This window comes from Macrosteles quadrilineatus, unplaced genomic scaffold (assembly GCF_028750875.1).
Source record: "Macrosteles quadrilineatus isolate MER2022 unplaced genomic scaffold, UCM_ALF_1.0 Scaffold_7__1_contigs__length_78375512, whole genome shotgun sequence".
Lineage (NCBI taxonomy): Eukaryota > Metazoa > Arthropoda > Insecta > Hemiptera > Cicadellidae > Macrosteles > Macrosteles quadrilineatus.
Genome location: NW_026542600.1, coordinates 43,440,602 through 43,468,507, shown reverse-complemented (window position 1 = coordinate 43,468,507; position 27,906 = coordinate 43,440,602). Strand labels below are relative to the sequence as shown.

Genomic DNA, 27,906 nt, shown 5'->3' with positions numbered 1-27,906 from the left:
TGCATGGAAATTATTGGTACCAAAACCAAAACAAAATACTGTACTGTTCTTCTGTTGCTGTTCTTGTGTTCTAGTTCTAGTTCTAAATCCTAATCTATTTACTATAATCAATGGTAATGCTAATGCTGTTACTGTACTGTCAATAATCATTAATACAATCGTAAAAGACCTAAACTAGGGTTATGTTTATAGTGGTTTTTAGACAGTTCGACAGTTGTGTTGTGATCTCTAAAATAATAAATTATAATTGATTGAATAAGTTATATCATACTTATATTAGTGTGTTAATTGACCAAATGCGATGGCCTCTTCAGAACCAGACGACAAAGCAGTAGAAAGTGAAAATACTGAAAATTTAACTGTTGATGCTACTGGAAATGGAGTAAGTTGTTAGAATTAAGATAGGCATAGTCTTGGTAATTTCTAGCTTACTTTAGCCAAAGCAACTAGGTTAGCCTATACAATTGACATTCGGATACTGAGGTAGACATATAGGCCCTAAGTTTATCTAGGCCAATATAGACCAGCTATATCTAAAGCCTATAAGCTATGCTATGAACCAAGGTGTTTCTAAGCCTAGGCCTAGTTATGGATAAATAATGCAACATGGATAAAAATTGGATTTAACAAAAACATAGCATAAGCGGTGATACTTGGCAACAAAAACAGGAACGATTAATTATGACTAGAGCTAGGGAAGGTAAGATACATACTACAGTAGTGACTAGAATTATTAAATATTACTTAAGCAGGGAGGCGACCTTTCTCCGGAACGAGGACAATGAGTCGTGAAAGAAGTCCAGGTGGATTGCGACATCACTCCCAGTACGTAGAAATCTCGATATCTAGGCCACTGTTTGATGCATAGTAGGTGGGTTGGTAGCGTCTACGGAATATCGTTTTGGAATATGTTCCTGTCGGTATATGCAAGTGGATGCCGCAGAGTATATCCGGACAGTCCAGGAGGCCATTTACCAACTTCAAAAGTGTCAGTAGGTCTGAGTTTTGCCGCCTCACGTGTAGAGGGGTGAGGCCAAACAGAGATTCAACCTCACTCACAGGAGTACGTAGGCTGTCAAACCCAAGCCTGCATCGAAGAAGTCTGACGATGGGTCGCTGGATGCTTCCCAACTGGTTAATGTGGTTCAGTTGATGAGGGGACCAAATTCTGGATCCCTACTCAAGTATTGGACAAACAAGAGCTTTGTATAAGGTCACGAGAGTAAGGGGAGAGATGAAACCCTTTGTTGATCTTAGGATGAATCCAATCAGAGAGTTTGCTCTTGCAGTGATGTGCGTAATGTGCTCCATTGGATTTAGCGATGGTGTCATAATAACTCCCAATCTTTAACTTTGGAAACCCTCTTAAGAACTTATTCATTGATTGTGTAGTCGTGAATTAAGAAGTCCGAACCCCGTTTGAATGACATAACTACACATTTGTCAACATTCAACTGCATGGCGTTATTTTTGCACCAGTCTTCAATGTTGCTGAGAGAGTTTTGGAGATAAATTTTGTCACAGTCACTTGATATCCTGCTAAAGACCTTCATGTCATCTGCAAACATGATAAATATTGAACCTATTACAAACTTGATGTCATTTATGAGTAGGCTAAAGAGTAAAGGGTCAAGGTGGGACCCTTGAGGAACACCAGACAATACTTTAAATGGGCGTGATGAACTGCCATGGCACTTTACAATAAGATGTCTTACTTTTAGGTAACTATCGATCCATTTAAGCAGGGAGCCACAAACACCATAGCCACCAAGCTTAGCTATCAGTAGGCGATGACTGACTTTGTCAAAAGCCTTTGACAAGTCAAGATAAATGCAGTCTACTTGGCAGGAGTGAACGAAGGCACCCATGATAACATCTTGAAATTCAAGTAGGTTGGAGATGGTGGATCGGGAGCGAAGGAAGCCATGTTGCTCAGGAGAAATGCACTTACGCAAATTAAAATAAAGAAAATCCAGTACTATGCTCTCGAAGACCTTCGCTATTGCAGACAAAATTACAATGGGTCTATAGTTTTTGGCATCATTCCGATCGCCTGTCTTGAAAATGGGGACTACATATCCTGTTTTAAGGCTATCAGGAAATACTCCGGTTCTCAGCAGAGCCGTGAATAAATAAGTGGGGTGCAGGAATACGTGCACAGTGTTTAAGTATAAGAGGAGGAATATTGTCTGGACCAGCTCCTTTGTTTGGATCGAGATTTTCAAGCTTACGCTGTACGTCCATTAGAGAAAATAAACACTGGGAGATGCAGAAGTTCCAACCAAAGTCAAAGGAAGGGACAGCAGGGGACGCATCACTGAAGACAGATGAGAAGTGGTTTGCAAATAGCTCACATGTGTCCTCTGCAGACTTGGCCACTCTAGAGCCAAGGGCCATATTTGATGGGATTGTTGGGCTACGTTTAAGACTGCCAACATGTGACCAGAAGGATTTTATGTTCCTTGGAATATCGTCTTCAATCTTTCTCGTGTAATCAGTATAACATTTCCTGGCCATGACTTTACATCTTCTCCTCAACTCTCTGAACACTTCAAAGTGATTAATGCTGAGTGATGATTTGTATAGCTTGTGGGCAATTTTCTTCTTTATCACGAGTTGTTTGAGATCCTTAGAGAACCACTTAGGAAGAACTGCAGAAGATACTCTTTTCACTGGAGTGTTAGCACTGACGATTTCGTTGATGTTGCGACAGAATTCATCAAAATGCGGGAACCACAGCCGATGAGGGATCCAACATAGGAAGATTCAGTGTTTGCAGTCTGTGGAAAACAGCATCAATATTGCATTTGCAGTAATCACGCAGAAATCTGACTTTTTTTGAAAGAATAGCGGTGTGAAGTTTAAGCTGTACAGATAAACAAGTATGGTGTCAATAATGCCTCCTCCGCTGCAACAACTTCACTGGATGAGATGGAAGTAAATACTAGGTCAAGTATTGCTCCCCGATAGTTTGTAACCGAGTTAATTTGCTTAAGAGAATGTAGGGTAGCCATACTGGTTAAACAGGGAGATGACTCGGAACCAGACAAGACGTTCGGGTCATTGCATTCACAGCTTCAGGAAGATTGAAGTCACCTAACAAAATAATCTTTTCGTGAAGTCCAGACCAAATGATAGCCTCATCAACGACATTGTAGAAGTCCGAGTAGACGGAGATCGGTTGACTTGGTGGAATGTAAACACATCCAATGAGGAAACTGCAGGCCGAAGATGAACAGGAAATGAATAGACATTCTAAGGCACATTCAGGATTAGTTAGAATATTCACACTTGAAATTGAGTTTTTCACTGCGATCAAAACACCACCACCACTTAATTTTGAACTTGTGGACCTAGACCTGTCGCTTCTGTAGATATGATAGCCATGAAGTCCCAGTTCAGAGTTGCAGATATCATTGGTTAAGTTTGTCTCCACTAAGGCTATTACATCGTAAGAGGACTTTGAAACGTTTATAGAGAGCTCAGTCATCTTTGATCTAAGTCCATTGACATTCTGAAAATATACATTTAGATATAATGGTGCTCCATTGAGATTTGAGAGTTTTTTTGGAGGTTTGGGTTTGTTTTTTTATTTGAGGAACATTATTAATGTATCTGATTGTTCCTTCATTTCGGCTGGGTTCAAATGTTGGTGTCAACAGAATCAGTGATTTACATGAAATGAAAAATCATTTATTTACACAGACAAAGTTAGGGCCACTTGGCCCTTTCTTACACTTTTAAAACCTGTACTTTTATATATGATATACATATTTTAACAGAATCGAATCAGTTTATACAATAAAACAAAACAGAAATCATAGATAGATACAGAAACTTTTGACATAGGCCTAAATCAGTAAATTTTAACTTACACACACATACATACAAGTCAGCGACCGCCATGCGCACAAGCCCCTAGGACAAACCTACCATGGCCATGCGTTCAAAATAGAGATTTTTTAGTGCTGCCACAAACCGGGAATGACTATCGAGGGATTTAATAGCTATAAGGAGATTATTCCAAAGACGGCAAGCAGTTACAACAAACGCTCTGTCGTAAACTGCAGTCCTATGGTGAGGCATACGCAAAGTTAATGATGCATGGCATGAGTATCTAACACTTTCTTCAGCTACAAACCTAAAATCATCTACAAAATATTTTTAAAAATTGTTTTTTAATATTGAATAGGTTAGCGTAAGAATTTTGATTGATCTCAGGTCACATAGCTTTAATAGGCCTAACTTAAAATGAATGTAGAAAGGGGTGATGCGCCCACTGCGTCTTAGATCATCTTAGGCAGTAGTTCTGAGCGTGTTGGAGAGCATCAGCGAGGTTTACAGTCATGTCATTGATCACAGAGTTGCAGTAAGTGAAGTTGGGAAAAACAAGTGATTTAACCAGGTGTAACTTTATGTGCAAAGTTAAGAAATGCTGTAACTTTTTAAGTGAGTGGATTGATGCAAACACCTTTTTACAGATGTTTACTACCGCATCGCCCCAAGTAAGTGTCGAGTTGATAGTAAGCCCTAAGTTTTTGACCTTGTCACTGTAAAGCAAATCTGTTCCATTTATAGTTATTGGAATCGTCGTCAGAAAGTCGATAGAGTTCCGTAAACGTGGATGACAAATTATGATCGTTTTAGTTTTTTTTTCGTGGTTTAGTTTGAGTCCGTGTTTATTAGTCCAAGTAATGATTTTCCCAATATCTTCGTTCACTCGATCAGAACACTTTCGTTGATCTGTTTGGGTGAAATATGTGTATAAATAAATCTGTAAGTCACAGTAGGTTGTTTAACTAGGTCTAGTTCGTATGACTAACCCAGTGGCGAGTTAGTGTGATATGACCGTCAGCAAAATGTGGTGATAATTGGAAATCATTCATCATGTCTTACAGTTTTCTCTTTTACTTTGAAGATTGAAATTGACCAAAGTTTGTATTACTGTGTTTCATAATTAATTTGCGATGCTTCAATGGCTATGAACACATTGGCTTGTAACGTTCCTATAATTCTTATAAAAACACCATCAACAATGGTTGTGACATAAATTAAAATAAAATCGGTATCTTTTATCAAAGTTGAAAAAAAAACTTTCTTATTATAAGGCATTCTTTAAGTAGGTTTTTGTTTAACTTTTATATAGGCTACATAATTTTTATTACTATAGACCTACTACGACTTCCTCATTATCATTTTTAAATATTTTTCAGAAATGTCTAATGGACCATTTGGAGATCAGTGTGACGGAAGCTGAAAAGAGAGCAAACTCGGCCCTCAACCTTAGAGACTACTACACTGTTTACTTGATTGAAACAAAGTAAGTAAAACTTATTGAGAAATGGGGTTATTGAGAAATTATGACAGCTTTTTATTTAGGTAGAATTTTGAACGGGTTTGATTTATCGAATGTCGTAAATATACCTTCTATTTGTGTTTTAAGATCCCCAAAGTACGTCATTGCCACTCAAGAACCGTTTATGGCCGCTGAAGGCGGCAATGACTGTTTTTGCACGTCGTAATACACACAAGATTTTTCCTACCACCATAATTAACTTATCATAACACACTGATTAACTTTTTAGTTGTATGTACAATTTAACTTAGGTTATGTTTGATATTTTAGGTTATGATATTTGCTTACTGAATGTTAGTGTTTTATAGAAACACCAACAATGAAATCAGCAGATTTAGTGATTTAGCGAGCAGGAATGGTCATTCCCGCTCTAGAGCGGCAATGATCTATTTTGCGTACTGTTTACAGGTGTGGCAAGTAATCATGCCATGCAGTGGTAGGAAAAGTATATTAACAATTATATAAGTCACGCAACAATCAACAAAAGAACACACAATTTCAAAGAATTAAACAGAACTCACGTAAAAAAGTTGTGTCGTTTCCGCTTAGGCTTTCCATAGTTTGTGTTTTGTGAGTATTGAAAGTGAATAACATTGCGAATTGATTTTAACTTTTCAGACATGATTATATAGTTTTGTAAACATTTGACTTGAATTCGAGCTTTGAAACTCTATACTTTTAAGGTTTGGGTTTGGATTCGAAGAAGGCTTATTCATTGTAAAAAATACATAGTAAATAACCAATGTCAGATTATTGAGTGAGTTGCTTTATTGGATGCTAGATTAGCAATGTATTTCTTCATTACATTTAAATCGTATCTTTAATATTAAATTAATATTAAGTCACTTATTGTTCTAGGCCTATAGTAATTAAGGTTCATAGGCTAACTCTACAGTGGCCAATTAAAATTATGCTCCATTACAACTAAGTTTTCAATTATTTTTCAATCTGTGAAGTATCTGAATGTTCAACATAATGGCATATTGTACAATGTTTCCCCGATCAATTTTAAACTATTTTGTTTATTTTATTGTTCTTCATTTAAAAGAGTAAAATGATGTGGAAGGTGATGATGTTGGAATTTTTCAAATTGTTTTGTAGGAAGCTGAATGATGATTGGCATTTGCCCATCCGTCCGCTAGGGTTGTTGTGGCGAAGGTACACGGAGTTTGAACAGCTACGTGCCTATTTGGAGGTAACATTTCTGTGGGCGGTAGTACCCCCCCTACCAGAGAAACGGCCTCTCTACACATGGCACAATACTCCTACTGACACCTTCGACCCGGACTTTGTTGACAGGCGTAGAGCTAGTTTGGAGGTGAGTAAACCATTCTGACTACCTTAAATGCTTTGATTCTGAAATCACTTGTTTAAAAATACCTTAGTACAGTAGAGCGCCAATTATCCGAAAGAATTGGGGTAGAGGGGTGTTGAAATAATCGATTTCTCGATAATCGGACATCACATTGTAAGCACTATGCTCCTATGAAAATTTTTATAATCATACATTAATAAACTTAATGAGAAGTTAAGAACATCTTTATAAGAAGAAATCTTGCATTTAAATAGTAGCCTACTGGTAGCAATGTTTCAAATGTCTAGCCTATTATTGTGGACTTGTTTGTTATAGTTACTAAAATAAATAAAACTTTTTGCAGAACTTTCTTCATAGAATTGCTGCACACCCAATTCTCTCTAAGGATCCTATATTCTTAGGATTTCTTCAACAAGAAGATGGTTGGAAAGAAACAGTCAAGCAGACAGGTAAGTTATTTTGTTACTCCTGATAATAAAACATTTAGCATGTTACAAAAACAATTATAAAAATGTGACATAGAAAAAATATGTTCAAAATTATGATAATTAATAGATTCTGTTGATTTTCTTAATTTTAATTTGAGTCTTAACATTTTTAGGCTACTTACAGAAGGCAGAAACAAAACTTCGAGCCCTTAGTATTGGTGTGAGGTTGAAATGTACTGATTCTAGATTTGAAGACATCAAAACATATGCATCTGGTCTGCATGTAAGTTGTCACATTGTTTGATTTGTTTATATTGTAAATGGTAGAACCTCTCTCTCCCCCCCCTCTCTCTCTCTCCCTCTCTCTCTCCCCCCCTCTCTCTCTCTCCCTCTCCCTCTCTCCCTCTCTCACTATGTGAGGATATTAGGTAAAAATTATCACAGTAATATTGATCCAGTATGGGATACAAGTTTTGAGAGAAGCTCTTCCCACCAATTTACTTGATTTTGAAAACACTTGTGTCTTGTCTGAATTTCATGCTGTTTCATTATACAGGGTTAGGCAAAAGTCTGGAACCCCCCAGTTAGCTTTTTAACGCGTTGCAGTAGGAAAACCAAACTTGGCACATATTTACAAGACCCTTTAAAATGAGGGGTCACATGATAAGTGTTTACATTTGAAAATTTGGGGCTGCCCCCAAAATACACCATTTTGGGGGCTGGGGCAAAGTTGTAACATTGATGAAAAAGTGCAATTTCTTATGTTGTAAATATGTGCCGAGTTTGGTTTTCCTAATACAACGTGTTAAAAAGTTAACTGGGGGGTTCCTGACTTTTGCCTAACCCTGTAGTACTACCATGGTTGTTGTTGGTAACAAAGACATAGAAATTTAATTGAAAAGGTACATTTTTATGAGATGTTAAGAGATTTACGGGAAGTCATTCAGTTATTTTCAAATAGAGCGTGACTAGCAAAACTTCACAGCTAACATAGTATAAAGACAGAAGACCTTTATTTTTTACATAATACAGGGAGCGGCAAAATGATCTGACGGTTTTCTTTGCCGCCCTGTTGAGCGAGTGAGTGGCGGAGGGTGGTGGGAATAGGGGCGTTACAAAGCCTACGTGCGAACATTTTTAGTAGCCATGGACCTAGGGACAGCTGAGCACCATGCATTTGTAGTGGAAGTGTTTTTTAAAAGTGACAATTCCTGTGTAGCTGTTCAGCTGCAGTTCCATAGACGTTTCAATGTGGGCCCAAGGGGAAAAGTCCCAACTCGAAACACCATTTTGCTGTGGGTGGGTAACTTCAGAGCTACTTGTTCAACATTGAAAAAAAGTCCAACAGGTCCAAGGTCAGCCCGGACGCCAGAGAACATCGAGAGAGTGAGAGAAGGTGTGGAAGCTAGTCCTCAGCGGCCTGCACGTAAATAAGCTGCAGCTCTGCACATGTCTGGTCGCTCGGTATGAGTATTACGGCACGACCCGCACTTTCATTCATACAAAATGGCAATCGTGCAGCAGTTGAAGCACACATAAAGCGCATCTCATTTTCAGAACAAGTGATTGATTTACTTACACGTGACAAAATAGTCATTATGAGCGACGAATCGCACTTTCAACCACACCACACGGTCTTCCTCACTCTCTTGACGTTCTCTGGCGTCTGGACTGACCTTGGATGGCCTGTTGATTTTAGTTTCAATGCTGAACTAGTAGCTCTAAAGCTACCCACCCACAGCAATATGGTGTTTTGAGTTGGGACTTTTCTTCTTTGACCCACATTGAAATGCCTACTGAACAGCTACACAAGAATTGTCACTTTTAAAAAACACTTCCACTACAAATGCATGGTGCTCAGCTGTCCCTAGGTCCATGGCTACTAACAATGTTCACACGTAGGCTTTGTAACGCCCCTTTTCCCACCACCCTCCGCCACTCACTCGCTCAACAGAGCGGCAAAGAAAACCGTCAGATCATTTTGCCGCTCCCTGTAGAAGATTGTTTTAGTTTCTGTAGATGTCAATTTACTAGGCTTCACACTTTTATTCCAAAATAACCAGAGATTATATACCTTTGTCCGTCTTCAATGTTATATACTAAAGTAAACAGAGATATGCTTGTAGTTCAAGATTCTGAGGGATTGGGAAAAACCCCTAATCGTTGCAAAAGAGGGCTTTCACATACAGAAACGGGACTCTTGGATCATCTTTACTTTAGTTTTATTTTAAGCAGTTAATATATTTTTTCTCCCCATTATCTCGCACCTGTATGTATTTATGTAATAGTTATCTGTCCAAAGCCTCATTTAAATCTTAAGAATCATGTAATCAAACAGAATTTCAAAATAAAATACTTTCATCATCGTAGATTGACTTATTGGCTGTACTTTTTGTCTCTGTTCTTTTTGTATGGCACAATAATTGCCTATCATTAAAATGTCAACATCTTCCGAGCATAATGGTCGGCTTACTCAGCATCAGTGCATTCAACTAACATTTGACTTATTTAAAATATAAAAGTCTACACATTGCAAATATTGTTTGGTAAAACAATTTTGCATTTAAAAAAGTGGTACTGTATTCCTACCACCGACATATTGTAACACAAGCAATTGTGTGTATCGTGCCTGCATAATTTTAATTTCAATTCATTTGATTTAATTTAAAATTGAATTACTCAGGCTATAACTGGCCTCTTTTCCGTAGGTTAACCTACATCACCTTCTGAGAGCAAGGGCCAAACTAGCAGCTAGGCTGTATAGTGTAAACAAACTGCACCAAGGCTACGGGCGAGTGTTCAGTGAGTGGAGTGTGGCAGAGAGAGACATGGGCGATGGATTGCAGGTGAGGTTTTTTTTTTTACAATCACAACAGTGAAACCTCAATCATCTGTTGCTCTTTTAAAGTAATTCTCACATGAAAAATGTGCTTATTGCTATTATTACCACAATCTCAGTAGATGATCACAGGTGTTACTGCGGGAGATGATTTAGGGTGTCACCTGAGTCTCAGGAAATGATTATGGTATCGCCTAGTGCGCAGAAATGCTGACAGGAGTTCCAACAAGCGTGAGTTACAACGCGGATGCAATTCTGGTGTTAACAGTTTTGAAAATTAATAGTGAATTTTAGAATTGATTTTTATAGAAAATGTAATGATTTATTTTATAAAAATTGTACCTGTATTCAAAAAATTTGAGCATAGAATCCACTTTAAAATTCTTTCATTTGATCATCCCTATTGTCCGTGGTTATGACAATGAACCAAACCAAGATCTCTTAAACCACGATCTCATATGCAATAAAAATATTTTCAAAAATGTTTGCATGAATACTTTTCTTTCTGAATATTGAAAAATATTTAGGTTCTTTGAACATTATTAAATGTACAAGTAGGTACTAAATTATGTTCGTTTTTTGCAGTAAGCTACAAACTGTAAATTTTGGATTTTTAACCTGGAGAACCTGTACTGGTCCTTAAATTTTATTTTCATTGCTTCCTGGACTCCCTGACTGTATTTTTTTTCAAAATCATTTTAATTTTGCAAACTGTAGTAGATTATAAATGCATTTATGTTATTCAATCAATGCCCCAGTCCCACAGGTGATGGTTAGTAGAGGATTTATTGTATCTGTTTTCCAATTTTTGTTTCACCTATTTTTCTCCTCTACTCAATCAGATGCCCAGTTTATTTCAGTCCTTTAATTAGTATTGGATCTTGAGTGCCTGTATTTTTGTTTGTATCACGCTCTTCTCTGATAGCATTTTGTGTTTAATACAAGGGCTGCCCAAAAGGTACAAATATTTTGGTGAAGCACGGAAGTAGACGGCTATTGCATTGATTTCGGCCTGAGTGTTGCCATACTTAATGTGCACCCCGCTGTGCTAACCTGTGCTTGTGTTTCTTGTATTTTAACTTAGTTGGGGAGTTAATTTAGTGACTTTTAAATTAACTCCACTTCCACCAGTTTGAAAGTGTGTTGCATAGTTTCAGTTAAGAAAAAAATTAAAACAACTGTAATTTACTGTCAAGAGTAGACCAAAGAAATGTAATGTTAAAGCATTTTAATGTGATTGCTGCTTTCTGGACAGCCCTGTGATTACTTTGGCCAGTTATATCTATAGTTCTTAACTTGGGAATGTCAAATTTGCCTTTATGGCACACCACACCACAAAGTTCTGTGTAGAAGCAGAAGGATAGCCATTGTATGGCTGAGTTAGGAGTTCTCTGATGAGAGGACTTAGCTCTGGAAAATTTACCATGCTTTAACACTAAATATCTTTATATAGCTACTCCTTTCCCTCAGTAGCGCAATAGTTAATCTATGTTCTATTTTTCAGGAGAAAAATGTCTTTGCCAACTCTGACTTGAAGTGACTGGTCAATTTCTTACTTTTAGTCAATTAGGCTACTTTACTTTATCATTTAAGGTCATAAACAATGATTGATTATTGATTCTTTTAAACTCAAGCAAATGGTAAATGTAGGTACCAACATTTGAAGAAGAGGTGTTGTTTTAAGTTTTTTGCAAGTGTAAAAGTTGTTTTTGTTATTTTTACAGAGAGCTGGACATTTCTTCGATTCCATCGCAGCAGGAATCGGAGCTGCCTTAGAGGACGAAGAACTTGTGGCAGATCAGCTGAAAGAGTAGGTTCATTTTTGTTCATTCACTCTTTTTTGTCATATGTGCTGTCTTTTTATTATCGAACAAGTTAATCACAATTTTTCTCAACCATGTAAAATGAAAGTGGTTCAATGAGGGTATTTTAGTTTTTGTTAAATGTCTTGACAATTGATTCTGTTTGTAATGTACATTGAGGTGAATTCATTAAACAGTATTGTTTATGATCAACAATGGAACAGACCAAATTATTTAATTGGCACAAAGGCCACAATCTCTTGTGTCTTTGGACAACTTCTAGCTTCAGGCACATGTGATAAGTAATTTGTTGTAACAAAAAATTTTCAGTATTTCTGTATTTTAAGGTTAAACAGTTGATCGTCCCAACAATACAGGTACTGATATCCATTCTGCAGACTAAGTAAATATCCATCCTCATTGGAGTTTCACTCAAATATTTCCTCAAACATGTCAAAATGGTTTCCTTTTTTTAATGACATTGTGTTTAAAGAGTACTAAAGTTAGCTGATTTACTAAAGGGAATAAAGTGTGTTTAAAAAAATTGATAGGTAATAGAAATGTTTTTGTTGTAAATTTAAAATTCCTATGTTATTCTTATGGAGAATAAATAAAGTAGTTTGCTTGTTTATGGATGTTTTAATAAAACTTGCCTAATTTGTTTATTTTATTTTATACTAAGCTATAAACTTTTTAAAACACACTTTATTACTCTCACAGTATCACAATTATGAGTTATAAGTATAATAGTATGAGGGTTTGGGTGACGCAAACCTAAGTATGTAATCTTTAAACTTTAAACCTAAAGTTATTTAAATGGGGAATAAATATGACCTGTTTAAGGAAATATTTTAGTGAAAATCTAATTAATTAGGCAAATGAAAATTTGTTTTGTCTACAGGTTTTCTGCGGCAGGGATATTTTTTATATGTGCTATGCTACATCAATTTGATGTGCACAGTCTTCCACAATTAAATTTGTATTCTTACGTATGATTGATAATGTCCAATGTACCCAATGTATTATTTTGAACATTTTATGAAATAGGTCTTAAATCAGGCTCTTTTAAGTTTTCTGGGAAGGTTTCTGTCTTCAATCACTCAAATGCTTTAAATCAAACATCTTTACATTTCAGATATTTGTTTTTTTCGGGAGCCCTTCAAGCATTATGCAGGAGGCAGGAGTTGCTGCAATATGAATTGGAACAAGCTCAGGAAAATGTCCGAATGAAAAATCAAGATAAAATCAGGGTTCAACAAGGTATATTGATATTATATTTATAATTCTATTATAACATACCAGGCACAAAATTCTCATTGCCATTTTCTTTTTTCACAAAATTATAGTAAATTTACCATAAGCATGATATTATATGATATTATTTTAGCAAAATAAAGATGGCTGTCGTTTTGTTTCCTAGTGCTAATGCTACACAATTATTCGTATAATATTTTCCAGCAACTGGCAAAAATAAGACTTCACGATGTTGTGAAATCCAATAAATAGCTCACTATTGTAGTTTAAAAGATTCAACCTGCAAGACCTCTAGTATCTTCTCAGTCAAGAAAACTGGCTTAGTGTTACCTCAATAAACAATGCCGAAGAAGCTTATAAAACTTTTATTAACATAGTGAGAGTAGCTATGGATGCAGCCTGCCCCCAAAAGAAGATAAAAACACAAAGAAAACATAAACTAAAATTCTCTATGGACCCAGAAGCAGTGAGACTTAAAGCCGAATTTCTTAAAGCTCTAAGAAAGTTTGAGGTGACGAGAAATCCAGATGACAGAAGGGTTTCTATTGAAAATAAAAAGAACTATGACCTGTACTTGAAAACGATGCGGAAAAAGGTTAACTCTGACCAGTTGATGAAAGCTGAAAATAAATCTAAAGCTATCTGGGAAACAATAAACACAGTGTGGTCCAAAAAGGAAACATCCCTAAATGAAATAACCCTTCAAGTAGATGGCCAACTCATAAGTAATGTGACCCATGTTGCAGAGAATTTGAATACATTTTTTACACAAGTAGGAGAAAAAACAATAGAGAAACAAAAACACCTAAAGAACACAGCTCAAACTCCTGACGTAACTCAAACAGGTCCACCGTTTTCCTCCTTTCAAAGCACAGACGAGAAGGAAGTTAAAATGATTATAAACAAACTTAAAGCAAAAAACTCGTCTGGAATTGATGAAATCTCGTCAAAAATACTTAAGCATTGCTGCAATGAACTAGCACTACCATTGGCTGATTTGATAAATAAGTCCCTAAAACAAGGCATCTTTCCTTCACTACTTAAAATAACTAAAGTATACCCGAAATTTAAAAAAGGTAGCACATTAGAAGCAAGCAACTACAGACCAATTTCCCTCGTTTCCACCTTCTCCAAAATATACGAAAAAGTTGTTTTAAAAAGACTTTTAGACCATTGCACAAATCACAACCTACTAAACAACCTTCAACATGGATTTACAAAAGGGAAATCCACAACAACAGCAATAATTCAGATGGTTGAGTCCCTGATTGACAGCCTAGATGAAGGAAATCTAACAACAGGAATCTTTCTTGATTTCAGTAAGGCATTTGACTGCCTTGACCACCAGCTAATCATTAAAAAGCTGGATTCCCTGGGGGTATCAGGGATAGTAAGAGAATGGTTTCAAAGCTACCTTACAGACAGGAGTCAGTTTGTAGAACTAAGGCACAGAGATAACAGCCTAATAAGAAAAACAAGATCAAATTTTCAACCAATAAATCGAGGAGTTCCCCAAGGGTCAGTTATGGGTCCGGTACTGTTTATTCTTTTTACCAACGATTTGCCGCAACAAATAGGAGACGCCTGCCTTACTCTTATGTATGCTGATGACACAACCTTAGTGTTTAATGAACCACTAGCTGAAAATCTAGAAGTAAAATCCTATGTGTCACTCAGTATGGCCTACCAATACTGCTATAACAATGATCTCGCAGTAAACACGTCTAAAACAACTCAAATAGCTTTTGGCCGTAAATCTCAAGAAGTGCCTCGACTCCCAGGTGTAGAAGTGGAAGATGAAGCTAAGTTTTTGGGCATCACACTCGACAAGAATTTAACCTGGACCCCTCATGTGGACAATATATGTAAAAAATTAAGTTCAACCATCTATGCTCTTAAACATATAAAAAATGCAACAGATGACATGACAACAAAAGTAGCATACTTTGCACTTTTCGAGTCGCATATGAGATATGGACTTGTAGCATGGGGTGGAACCTCTGCCACTAACATGCAAAGAGTTCTCAGAAAACAAAAAAAGGCAGTCAGAATAACTGCAGGACTCCACAGACTCGACAGCTGCAGGGAAGCATTCAGGTCACTCAAAGTACTTACCCTTGTAGCACTCTACATCCAGGAAGTTGTGTTATTTGCAGTAAGAAATAACCCTACAAGGCGTGGCGAAATGCACCAACACAACCTGAGAAACACCATGCAGTACAACCTTCCACAACATCGCACGGCACAGTTTGAAAAGAAACCTTCATACGCAGGAATAAAAATCTACAACAGGCTACCTCCAGATCTAAGAAGCAAGTCAGAAGATGACCTCAAACCAGCTTTGCATCAATGGCTCATTAATCGACCTTTCTATTCCTTAGAAGAATACCATCAACAGGTCTTTGACTAAACAACACCTCAACCACACATTTAGAAAAAATTGTAAATTGACGCTACTACTATTCTTAATGAATGTGTAAATAAAGATTAATTGTCTATTGTCTATTGTCTATTCTAAATGAAAGTTTCACACAATTAATACGGTAAAAAAACTTCTAATACGACATGGACTGCCACTTTCATTAATGTGGCATCGTTCTAAAAAGTTTTGTACTGTTTTAAGCCAATCTTGGCAGGTTCAGGTGCAGTCAGTAGATTTCAGGAGCAATCAGTTGATGTCATGAGCAATCAATAGATGTCGGGAGAAATCAGTAGACGTTGGAAGCGATCAGTAGACGTTGGGAGCAATCAATTAACAACAGGAGCGATCAGTAAATGGCGGGAGCAATTAGAAGGGAGTCCAAAAAACAGCCCCAAAAGAATCCTGACGTAATACAAAACCAGTCTGAAGGTAGATCAATCTAAAGTTTCAGATTCTTGATCAACTACTGGGGTAGCGGATTTCTACCCCCGGATATTTACCCCCATGAAAAAACACCTACGTCATTTTGACGTCACGAGGGGCGGGGCCTATACACGATCGAGAAACAGCCCGCGACTGGAAATCTACCCCCGGACATCTACCCCCAGACATCTACCCCCGGACATCCACCCCCGGACATCTACCCCCGGAAATCTACCCCTGTGGTCAGCTACGCTACGTATCGGCCAAGATGCATTGTTGTAATTGATTTTATTAATTGGTTTATGTAAATAAACGGCTCTTCGGTTATTCATTAGCTTCTAATATCCAGCATAAAGCATGCAATATGTCGTTGTCATGTTTAACATTATCTATCTTCCTAATTCAATAAGCTGTAACAGTCCATTTTCACCCGACCTACTTCGTCGATTTTTACGATTGAGATGCCATTTTAAGCTTAAGACCCATTGTAGCACATTCTTATATTCAGAGAATGTATAACGCTTAATATATATATACTAGCTGTACCCGTCAACTTCACTAGTGAGCTCGTTTGCATGGCTCAATCACGTCCTGGTTGAAGTTCGTTCGCTACGCTCACTCACCTTTTGGTTGCAAATTGGCTGTAGTCATAAATTTAAAAAAATAATAGTGCTGTACCCTGTTGGTAATCCTTGTAACTTTAATGCTATTGAACATCATAGAACAGAACCAACTTGTTTAATTGAAACAGCTGTTAAAAAATTCCTTTTAAATATGAAAAATCACAAGGTTAACACGGGAAACTCCAGAGCCACTGGGGCGGAACCCGAAAGCCCGATCAGAATAAAAACTACTTAGTTTTCCTATTTAATGCCCAAAGAATCGGTGTTCCGAATTTCAGCCTCCTAGGTAAATGGGAAGTGGGAGAATTAGTGATGAGTGAGTGAGTGAGTGAGTCACTCAGTGAGGGCTTTGCCTTTTATATATATATATATAGATATATATTTTAAGAGGTTGGTGACCTCTTTTAACCTTGCATTTGCCCGTCCACATAGACTACAGATCTGTGCGTCCACATAGACTACAGATCTCTGTGTCCACATAGACTACAGATCTGTGCGTGGAACGTATCCAGCAAATCAAAGGGTGAGCCGGTACAGTACGAAGGTGAACTCTGTACTGATAAGTTTTTGTGGAAGTTACCAGGATCCGACCCCTTGACATCACTGCCTTGGGCCCGAAGTCTGTGACGCTACCAACTGAGCCACCGACTCACCTTTAATAAGTCCTAACTTAATTGGGAAATTCTGCCTTAAAACAAAACTTGTCAACTTATGTCCATAAATAAGTGTTCAAAATATCCATTCATAAGAATAACATACAGGAAGTGAATATGCAGGTTTCCTGCCAATAAAATGTTGAATGAAGCTTTTTTAAGGTAGTTATAAAGAATATCTTATCTAGATAAAGTAACATGCCGAGTTTAATTAAGATGTGTCAAGAAATAACTATATTTATGACATTTTATTGATTACCAATAGGATGAATAAAATTGGGACACCATAAAGTGTTTGCCTCTCAATACCTCAGTAACGAACGATCATAGAGCAATAAATCAAAATACTAATATTTTTCGAGCTAAATCAGAAGTTGCAATAACAAAAAATATAAAAAAATAACTATATTACAAATATTTAAAGACCTATATAAAAACTAGCTGAACCCGGCAGACGTTGTCTTGCCTTTGACTATTTATAATCCCGCGGGCTTTGCCCCGTTTAACTTCTTAATTTTCAAGATGATCTCGTTCGCATGGCTCAATTACGTCCTGGTTGAAGTTCGTTCGCTACGCTCACTCACCTTTAGGTTGGAGCTCGTTCGCTACGCTCACTCACCTTTAGGTTGGAGCTCGTTTGCTGCGCTCACTTGCCTTCAGTTAGCTCGTTCGCTACGCTCACTTGCCTTCAGGTTAGCTCGTTCGCTACGCTAACTCGCCTCCAGGTTGAAGTTTGTTCGCTACGCTCTCTCACCTTTTGGTTGCAAATTAGCTGTTGTCATAAATGTAAAAGAAATAATAGTGCTGCACCCTGTTGGTAATCCTTGTAACTTTAATTAATGCTATTGAACATCATAGAACAGAACCAACTTGTTTAATTAATTGAAACAGCTGTTAAGATTCATTAATTCCATTTCTCATAAGGTTAACATGGGAAACTCCAGAGCCACTGGGGCGGAGCCGATTGGACGGATCACGAAATTGATGGTGTACAAACCTATTCCATGACATTCTACACGTATGTACCAAGTTTCGTGGCAATCGGTTCAGGGGTGTCTGAGTTTATCACTGCCAAACAAACAAACAAACAAACAAACAAACAAACAAATATATATACAAACATCCTCTTTTATACTTATAAGATATAAAACACACCTACTCTTCTATTAGTCCGATATGGCTGGTTTGGTATATTTTCCCAATGACCTCCTTGAAAGAAACAGATAGTCTTGAGAGGAAACGTCACTCTTTATCATTTTGCTAACTATTTAAAGGGTTGAAACTATTTGAACACCTGCGCTGCCTCTCGGGAAAGGTTACAGTGTACTTGGCGGTAAGAAAATGTAATTTGTTCTTCCACCATATCGCGTACAAGTTTTAATTATGTTTCATACTGATCATTTTCTCTGTATCATTAGGTAGAACTCCCAGCTGTCATTCTGAAGGATTATTTGAACGTTTGAGAATATTCCCTGAAGAAATATGATTAAAATTAATTAGTCCATTTAGTAATGAGCGGAGCGAAGCGAAGCTCTTTGGGAACGACTTCAATGTAAACTTTCTAACACATTAACACAATAACGGCTGAACATATTTTAGCCAAACTTACCAAGGTTGCTTTGTCAAATGTTTGGAAGGTTTAGACGAAACAAACTTAAATTTATAATACTGCCTATATAATTAAAAGTAACCCTAAGTTTTTATTTTATTTTAACATTGGACTTATGGGTTGCCGTGGTGCTTACATAATAACGACGTAAATGTAAACAAAACAGAGAATCAAAGCACATGTTACAATCAAGCCACGACCTAAACACAGTACAAAGAGAAAAAATTTGAATGATGACTACTAGTCATCGATCTCTATTACTACAGAGATCGATGTCACTAGTTAACATTTAAGTCGCAATTTGGAAATGACCACTGATCGAATAGGTACAATATTTTACATATTTGATTTACGTAGCTAAATAAGGTTATAACAAATAACATTTATATTATGTTATTGGGATGAAAACAACTACAAGATTCTGCAGATAAAAAAAAACTAGGTATATTCTGAAATCAATGTTTTTTTTCTAAATATGCCATTATGAATATGCTTTCTTATTATTTACTTTTAAATATTTTTGATGATATTATCGTTTTGGTGACACACCTATTGTGTTGGCAAAGACTTGGGGTATATTATTGCCCAAGAAAAATAAAGTATTTTTTGAGTTTTCGTTTTACAAAAAAAAAAAATTAAATCGCATAATAAGCTAATGAATAACCGAAGAGCCGTTGATTTACATAAACCAATTAATGAAATCAATTACAACAATGCATCTTGGCCGATACGTAGCATAGCTGACCACGGGGGTAGATTTCCGGGGGTAGATGTCTGGGGGTAGATGTCCGGGGGTAGATTTCCAGTCGCGGGCTGTTTATTGACCGTGTATAGGCCCCGCCCCTCGTGACGTCAAAATGACGTAGGCTTTTTTCATGGGGGTAAATATCCGGGGGTAGAATTCCGGCGACCCCAACTACTTAGTGGTTGCCATAATAATAAAAAAAGTACATCATCTCTGGTTATGTACTTATTGTGCTACTGGTCCTTCTAAGCATTTGATTTATTATGTTGTGCCGTAACACTGACCACCGATCCGAGCTGCTGTCCAAAAGAGCTCTGACAATACAAGTGGCAAGAACAATAAACACAACCTTTCAGATTGTTAATGGTTAAAGAATAGAGAAATGTGAATATAAATCGAGTAAGTGTCGTTTTATATAAGCTACAGTAGAGAATTAATTTGCAGGGAGGTCAGGGCTGATGTCTCGTCTGTTTGGGTCAGTTGAGCCAGAGGAGGTTAGAGACATGAAAGTGGCCCAGTTAGAGACCCGGATACAGGCTGGTGAGCAAGTTGTGCAGGACTCCAAGGTGGCCCTAAGGTCTGTACATGTAGTTAAATAAATAAAAAAAAATCTTTATTGAGCATTTCTCTGATACAGCTTTTCAGACCAGCTTAGTCACTATATTACAAATTATCCTATTCTACTCTTTGGCCATTATAGACTTAGAAAATCCTTAAACGTTTTTCAAACCATCTCTCTAAGATTTTCTTTAAATGTATTAAATGTATAACAAACTTTAGGCCGTCGGGTAGACTATTGTACAACGAGGGTCTAAAGTATGAGAAGCTCTTCCTCTCAAGCTCTAGGGAAACTCTTTCGAGGTGAAGCCTCCCACCATGTCTTGTCCTGCGCTGAGAAACCTCAATGCGAAGAGAAAGCCTCTCGTGTAAATAATCAGGCTTACAAAGAGATAGCCTGCACATGGCTGCAACAGGAAGCAAACTGGCTACCGTACTACTTTTAGCGGCTGGTCTGGTGGTACCAACCATTGCTATGACTAAGAGAATCAGAGCTTTCCAACTATCTAGATAAAAATATAGGTCCCTCGGTTCTATAGAAATATGGTAATGCTGAAGTTTTGTACAATAGTGTAGAATAAAGATATAACTTAGCCTAATAAAACAAAATAAATATTTCTTATTCAAAGTAATATAGAACAAACGTATAGTTTGAGTCTAAATGATATTACGGCAGGGCAGAATGGATAGGCTTCTATCAATCAACATTCCAAAACATTTAATAGAGATAAGAAAACACAATATTTTGTATTGTCATCAAAATGTTTTCTAAATACTTTCATTGCAGCATAAAACTTAAAATAGATAGATACAACAAAAACCATATAATTTTCAATTGTGATATTTTTTCACATAGGCTAGTACAAACATCATTGAGACTTTCAGTTGTTAGAATTACTCTTATGCTACCACAAATAAATTACATAACAATTGAGTTAAAAAAAATACTACAATGTGTTGCAATACCCCAATAAAAAATGTGCTTTAATAAATCTGTCATGCAAACAAGTTTTAAATAGGCCTAATTATGTTTCAAAAAGTATTTTTGAGCAAAAAGAGTCAATGTTTAAGTTTACTGTTTGCTTGTTTTTTTTTCAGTGATTTCTCTAACAAAGCTGTTCATGAGTTTGAAGAATTCCAGATTAAGAAGTCAACTGATTTGAAAGAGACTCTGGCCACTTATATGTCCTTGCAGATGAATATGGCCAAGAAGGTAAATAGTACGGTTGTTGTTTGCACTGTGACAAATTTGAGGCATGTGAAAAAACTGTACTTTGTAAAGGGTTTGGAAATAATTTTCTCCCTTCATTTTAGGGGCAGGGTATAAATAAACCTACAATTTTAGCAAAATAATTCCAACGTAATTAAATTAATATTCATTGTTAATTTTAAAATTGTGTTTACTTACATCATTATCTTACACAAAAGTAAATATGCAAAAATGTAGAAGCGCTGTTTACCTATTTAAAATTGGGCTATCCAAAAAGTAACAGACACTTTGGTCTATTGTGGCAGTGAATGGCTCTAGCACTGCTTGTTTGATACATTTATTCCTTAACCAATAACCACCAACAGCCATGAATGATTCATTTGTACTTTTATACTGTGGAGGTTTAAAATTACAGATGCAAATTAAAATCCTGCCAGTTCCGTGTTCATAAAAAGTTACAAAGCAATAACATTTATTGCTAGATTTGTGACTGGTAAGAACATATTTTTAATATGTATATAATAAATTTATTTTATTTAACATGGTTGTTATTTTATTTAACTGACTGTAGGATTCAGTCTAACAGTCAAATTCAGACAATCTTTCAGAAAGATTGATTGCACTTTGTCCTTGTGATATGAATTAATTTTTATCCTGACAACTGTAATATCTTGTTTTAATATTTGTATATTTATTACCGGTATGTGTTAACTATTTAAAATGCATGATTTGTATTCACATGTCACATATTCATTGCTGATCTTCAGCCTCTGTATTGTGAATTTTTGTGATGAAAAAATTGAATTTAACTGTATTCTTTATGAGCAACCTTGAGTTCAGATAACATTTAACGATTTAACAAATTTATTAATAATCATACTAAGCTATTAAAATTTCACTAAAATAACATTTCTTTATCTTCCCTCAGCTAACCTTAGTCCTCATTAAATATGAAGTTATATATACAGGGTGAGTTTTAATTGTCCCCCCCCCCAACTTTTTTCTACATTTTTTCAAATATCAATCCCAGACCACTTCCAAACATTGTTGGGTAGTAAGTACTTCATTTTGACAAGGTGGCCATTTCCGGCCGCCATCTTGGATCCGCCATATTGGATGCAAAATTTTTTTTTCAAATGTAAAGGTGGGGTTGTGACCCATTATTTCGAACTACATTTTTACCCTGATTACAATGCCGCAAACCGTTTAAAAAAATCTTGATTCATTCTAAAGTTATGAGGGCTTTTTAAAACTTTATTTTTAGCCCATTTTAACATTGTGCATTTACAAACTAAGACCATAATCTCAAAATAGTGCTAGATAAAGATAAGTATACACTACCAGTAATTGTCGACCTATTTTCACTTGGTTATGACTGATGTATTTTTTCGGCCGCCATCTTGGATCCGCCATTTTGAAATGTGATAAATTATTTTAAATATGAAGGGGGTGTTGTGACCCATCATTTCGAACTACTTTTTTAAGCTGAAGACAATGCCGCAATCCATTTTTTGTTATCAAGTTTTATTTATGAAATATTGAAATTTTTTTGTTAAAAATGTCAATATTTCAAAATAAAAAAATGAAAATGAAAAACGGATCATGGAATTAAGTTCAGCTTAAAAAAGTAGTTCGAAATGATGGGTCACAACGCCCCCTTCATATTTAAAATAATTTATCACATTTCAAAATGGCGGATCCAAGATGGCGGCCGAAAAAAATACATCAGTCATAACCAAGTGAAAATAGGTCGACAATTACTGGTAGTGTATACTTATCTTTATCTAGCACTATTTTGAGATTATGGTCTTAGTTTGTAAATGCACAATGTTAAAATGGGCTAAAAATAAAGTTTTAAAAAGCCCTCATAACTTTAGAATGAATCAAGATTTTTTTAAACGGTTTGCGGCATTGTAATCAGGGTAAAAATGTAGTTCGAAATAATGGGTCACAACCCCACCTTTACATTTAAAAAAAAAATTTTGCATCCAATATGGCGGATCCAAGATGGCGGCCGGAAATGGCCATCTTGTCAAAATGAAGTACTTACTACCCAACAATGTTTGGAAGTGGTCTGGGATTGATATTTGAACAAATGTAGAAAAAAGTTGGGGGGGGGGGACAATTAAAACTCACCCTGTATAGAGAATAAATTTGGCGTGTTTGAGAAAAGAATTTAAATAAAATCCATTCCAATAGAAATTGGCTAAGTCTGCCGGTTTTCTGCGGTGGGGATATTTATTTTCAACAAACTGGTTTGTTACTGAAAGTGATGGTTATTATTTTATATCATGTTTCAGGGCTTGCAGACATGGACTCATATAAGAGAGTGCATCGAAAGTATACCCTGAAAATGCTGTCACTGTATTCTACTTGTACTTAATATTCCTACTGTGATTCTTTACTTGTGTTCAATTTGACCTATGTTACCTTCATCTTCAATACTATAAACAATCAATAGTGTTGAATTGTTTGAGATTAGATATTTTTATCCGTACCAACATTGTTCTATTTAAAACACATTTATTGTTATTTATTTGCCTTTAGAGGTGGTTGTTAAAATTTGTATTAAATTGATTGAACTGGCTCTGTTTGGTATGACACAATCAATTGTTAACTTTACCTCATGGCCCGGCAGAGAACTTTTATACTGTAGATTCTTTCCAGTACAGAACATTACTGGATCTTTTATTTAATTTATTATTCCTCAATAACTAACAATTTTAATATATGTCAACACAGGGCCCTGATTGTAACTTGTTGGTTAAGAGGGTTTATTTAACATTCTGCTGTTTAATACAAAAAAATATTGTTTTGGGCGAACTGTTACTAACATTGATATCCACGTATTCAAACATACAAATGGAGGATATTAAGTTTTTTTTTTAAATAGTGTTTATTCTAAAATACCATTAAAATGTAATAAAATAAAATGTAAGTGTAGCCAGTTAGTCATTCCTACAACTAAAAATTCTGATTGCCAGATTTACAGTACTTGCGGCTCTAGGCCAAATTATCCTGACCAGCCCCTGCCCCTTAAATGGAACTTCCCCATTATTACGGAACACCATCAGAACATTAAACACTGTGGCCCTAAGCCACGGCTTAGTCGGCATAGTGGTAAATCCGGCACTGCTAGGGTCACAATAGTTTAATTAGTTTAATCAGAAATAATTGTATTAGTTTAGGTAAACTGTGAAAGTAGCTTAATGCCAATGGCAAGCTAATGTCTGAATAATTAATTTGTTTGTATATAGTGTCCTTTAATATGTTGAATTTTTGTTTAGAAATTAAAATTAATGTGTCCGTCTTGTAAAATTGATGAGGATTAATCCTTTAGTGAAGATATGACATACTTATTCAACACACACATTAATAAACTCTAGCTTTGTAATGGATATACATGAGAAGCAACTTTGTGAAGACATAACACAATTTGATATTTTACTCTTGTTTAGTTACTAGAGTAAAATATAAAATTATTAAATATGTTTAGGAGGAAATCAGACCATGAATGAATCAATGAATGACTTGTGTAGGCCAGTAATGATTTTGATCTGGTATATTTTACAGTAATGATTTTGATCTGGTATATTTTATTCTAGCTAATCTAATATGCTCAGTAACTTGTTAAAATTTTGTATTGTTCTCTCTTTTTGTATTCCTCTAAAATCCATGGATACTCAAACTTTTATACCCTAAAATCTGTTGGTGACTTTGAGGTATAGATTAGTGATGCAATTTTATATTATTGAAACAATAGTGAATTGTAAAAAAAAAATGGCAATAATATTTTTTTATCCAACCCATAGGCCTACATGAGAAATAACTTGTCTGAAAAATACCATTCATTGAAGTTAAGTGCTAAAGTGTATTCATTTGTTCCTATTTTTTGCATTTATAAATAACTTGTTAACTTTTCAGATGCCTTCCAAAACTAACTATAACTTTGATGAAATAGGTACTTTAGTTTCCCAGAGTTAATGTTGGACCAATTAGTGTTGTCGCATTAGTTATATTTTCCATCCAGCAAAGAGCTTGTTTTTAGTAAAAAAAATTAAGTTTAATAAAAGTGTAAATTACAATTGTGTTGTGAATTGGACAGCTTAGATCTACATTATAGTGTAAAACTGTCTTTTTGCTAACCTTGTGTAAGTTAGGCTTTAATGTTTAAATTTGTGTGTTTTGTTTTTAGTAAATCTAGCATAACTGTTAGATGAGTCCAGCTTATCATTTTTTGTTACACTTGTTACTTATTTTTAGTTATTGTTTTAAACCAAAAGATACTTTGAGTTTAAAAAAGTAATTTTCTGTTGTAAAGATAATTGTTTATTTGCATAATTTTGTGTACAGGTAAGAAGCCTTTAGAGTAATGATAAACTAAATAATAATGTATTGTAATTTATATGTAAATGAAATACATAATTTACATATCATAGGTTAACTTGTTTCACATGTACTAGTCGTATTGCCGTTTTTATTGTCACTGCAACTGCAACATCAATGTATGTGAAACATAGGACCAGGTACCAGTAATCATTTTATTTGTAGTCATGATTGTAAGTGACTACAAGTGGTAAAGCTTGTTTGTTTTAGTTTTGACCTTCTTCTTTACAAAACAAAAAAGGTTTGTTTGAGTCTTAACGTTTCAACACATACTAATATTTTTTGTTATATCATCAAGGGTTTCCAGTGATTCAATATTTACATGGTTTTGTTTATGTTTTTGATGCAATGTTAATCAAATATCTCATTTTTTACTGTTCTTAGTAATAAAATTTCATTTTGTTTTTACTGGATTTATTACCTTGTTTCTCATGATAATTTTTGGTAAGTCTACCAGTGGTATTTAATATACAAAATTATAATTTGAGTATTCGTTCCTTTAGTTAAAACAATGAAAAAACATCTAAAATGTCTGGTTCGGAATAAAATGCCACTTTGTATGACAACTGTGGACAAAATTATTTTCTTGTTTTTTTTTATTAATTACTACTCTAAATACAACAAATGACTTCTTATTGTGTAAATAATTTTTTTACAAAATTGGTGGTGTGAATATATATCTATTACTTGTTCGAGAATACAGGGTTAGTAAAAAAGGTGGAGACCCCCTGTTATTTTTTTAACGGCCCATACTAGGAAAACTAAACTCGGCACACCTTTATGACATGTTATGAAGTACTTTTTGGGCATAACCGTCACTTGGTGTACATCCCCAAAATGGGGGATTTTGGGGGAAACTCAAAAATTTCAAATACAAAGACCCATCGAGTGACCCCTCATTTTGAAGGTCTTGGTTAAAGAAAACCAACAACGCAAACTAGAGGTCTCTTTCTCAGTTCAGTACAAAATGGCAGCCAATTGAAATTCTCATAAGTTCCCAAACCCAAAATGAGGGATTTTGGGGGGAACTCAAGAATTTTAAATGATAAGCCCCATCGAGTGACCCCTCATTTTGAAGGTCATAATAAAAGAACACTTACAATGCAAACTATAGGTCTCTATCTTAACACAGTAAAATATGGCAGCCAATTGAATATAAAATTGCAAGTTTTGCGATTTCTAAAGATTTCAATCAGCTTCCATTTTTTACTGGATTGAGATAGAAACCTCTAGTTTGTGTTGTTAGTTTTCTTTTACCAGGACCTTCAAAATGAGGGGTCACTCAATGGGGCTTATCATTTAAAAATTTTGAGTTTCCCCCAAAATCCCCCATTTTGGGTTTGGTAAGCAAGTGGCTATTATGCTTAAAAAGTACTTCATAACATGCCAAAAAGGTGTGTTGAGTTTAGTTTTCCTAGTGTGAGCCGCTACAAAATTTACAGGGGGTCTCCAGACTTAAGTTAAGGGGAAAGCTGTAAGTTAAATTCAATTTCTGAGAATTTCAATTGGCTGCCATTTTGTACTGAACTGAGATAGAGACCTCTTGTTTGCGTTGTTGGTTTTCTTTTACCAGGACCTTTAAAATGAGGGGTCTTAAACTTAGATTTGATATTTTGCAAAAATGTTAACCTTATTAAGACCTATTATCGTTAGAAATTATACTAAACAATCATTAACCGTTTTAAAATGACGGCCAATTAAAATATTTCATGCCAAATTTCACGAAAACCGGTATTTTCACAAAAAAATTGCAAGAGACAAAAAAGTTTGTAAATTTTATGTAGTTTTCAATGATACCTTATTTGTTAATATTGGATCAATAATAACAGATAAACGTGTTGTTTTCGTAATGTGTGACCACTTTTCTCCATTTAAACAATGCTAATACTCCTTTTACGTTGTTTATCATTGTTTAAATGGAGAAAAGTAGTCATACATTACGAAAACAACACGTTTCTCTGTTATTATTGATCCAATCTTAACAAATAAGGTATCATTGAAAACTACATAAAATTTACAAACTTTTTTGTCCCTTGCAATTTCTTTGTGAAAATAACGGTTTTCGTGAAATTTGGCATCAAATATTTTAATTGGCCGTCATTTTAAAACGGTTAATGATTGTTTAGTATAATTTCTAACGATAATAGGTCTTAATAAGGTTAACATTTTTGCAAAATATCAAAGCTGTATCTCAAACCGTTTAGGAGTTATTAATGTTTATGTAAAAAACACATAAATGCCGACAGTCGGTAAACTAGACACCACAGACAGACCCATGTACCT

The 27,906-nt window shown here is 35.5% G+C and overlaps 1 protein-coding gene across 1 annotated transcript; it reads left to right on the top strand.

Moving 5' to 3' along the window:
- Positions 1-52: 52 nt before the first annotated feature.
- LOC128998434 (sorting nexin-4-like) lies at positions 53-26,036 on the top strand. The gene is made up of 11 exons (XM_054424558.1): positions 53-382; positions 5,214-5,320; positions 6,458-6,674; positions 7,015-7,120; positions 7,273-7,382; positions 9,808-9,945; positions 11,663-11,748; positions 12,876-13,000; positions 19,914-20,046; positions 21,126-21,240; positions 23,538-26,036. Exons 1-11 carry the CDS (start codon positions 302-304, stop codon positions 23,586-23,588), a joined length of 1,269 nt encoding a protein of 422 aa, XP_054280533.1. The 5' UTR covers positions 53-301; the 3' UTR covers positions 23,589-26,036.
- The last annotated feature ends 1,870 nt before the right edge of the window (positions 26,037-27,906 follow it).

Coding starts and splice junctions, on each gene's coding strand:
- LOC128998434 (XM_054424558.1), top strand. CDS start 302: ATGGCCTCTTCAGAACCAGACGACAAAGCAGTAGAAAGTGAAAATACT. Junction 6,675..7,014: donor GGCGTAGAGCTAGTTTGGAG/GTGAGTAAACCA, acceptor AACTTTTTGCAG/AACTTTCTTCATAGAATTGC. Junction 7,383..9,807: donor CATATGCATCTGGTCTGCAT/GTAAGTTGTCAC, acceptor TCTTTTCCGTAG/GTTAACCTACATCACCTTCT.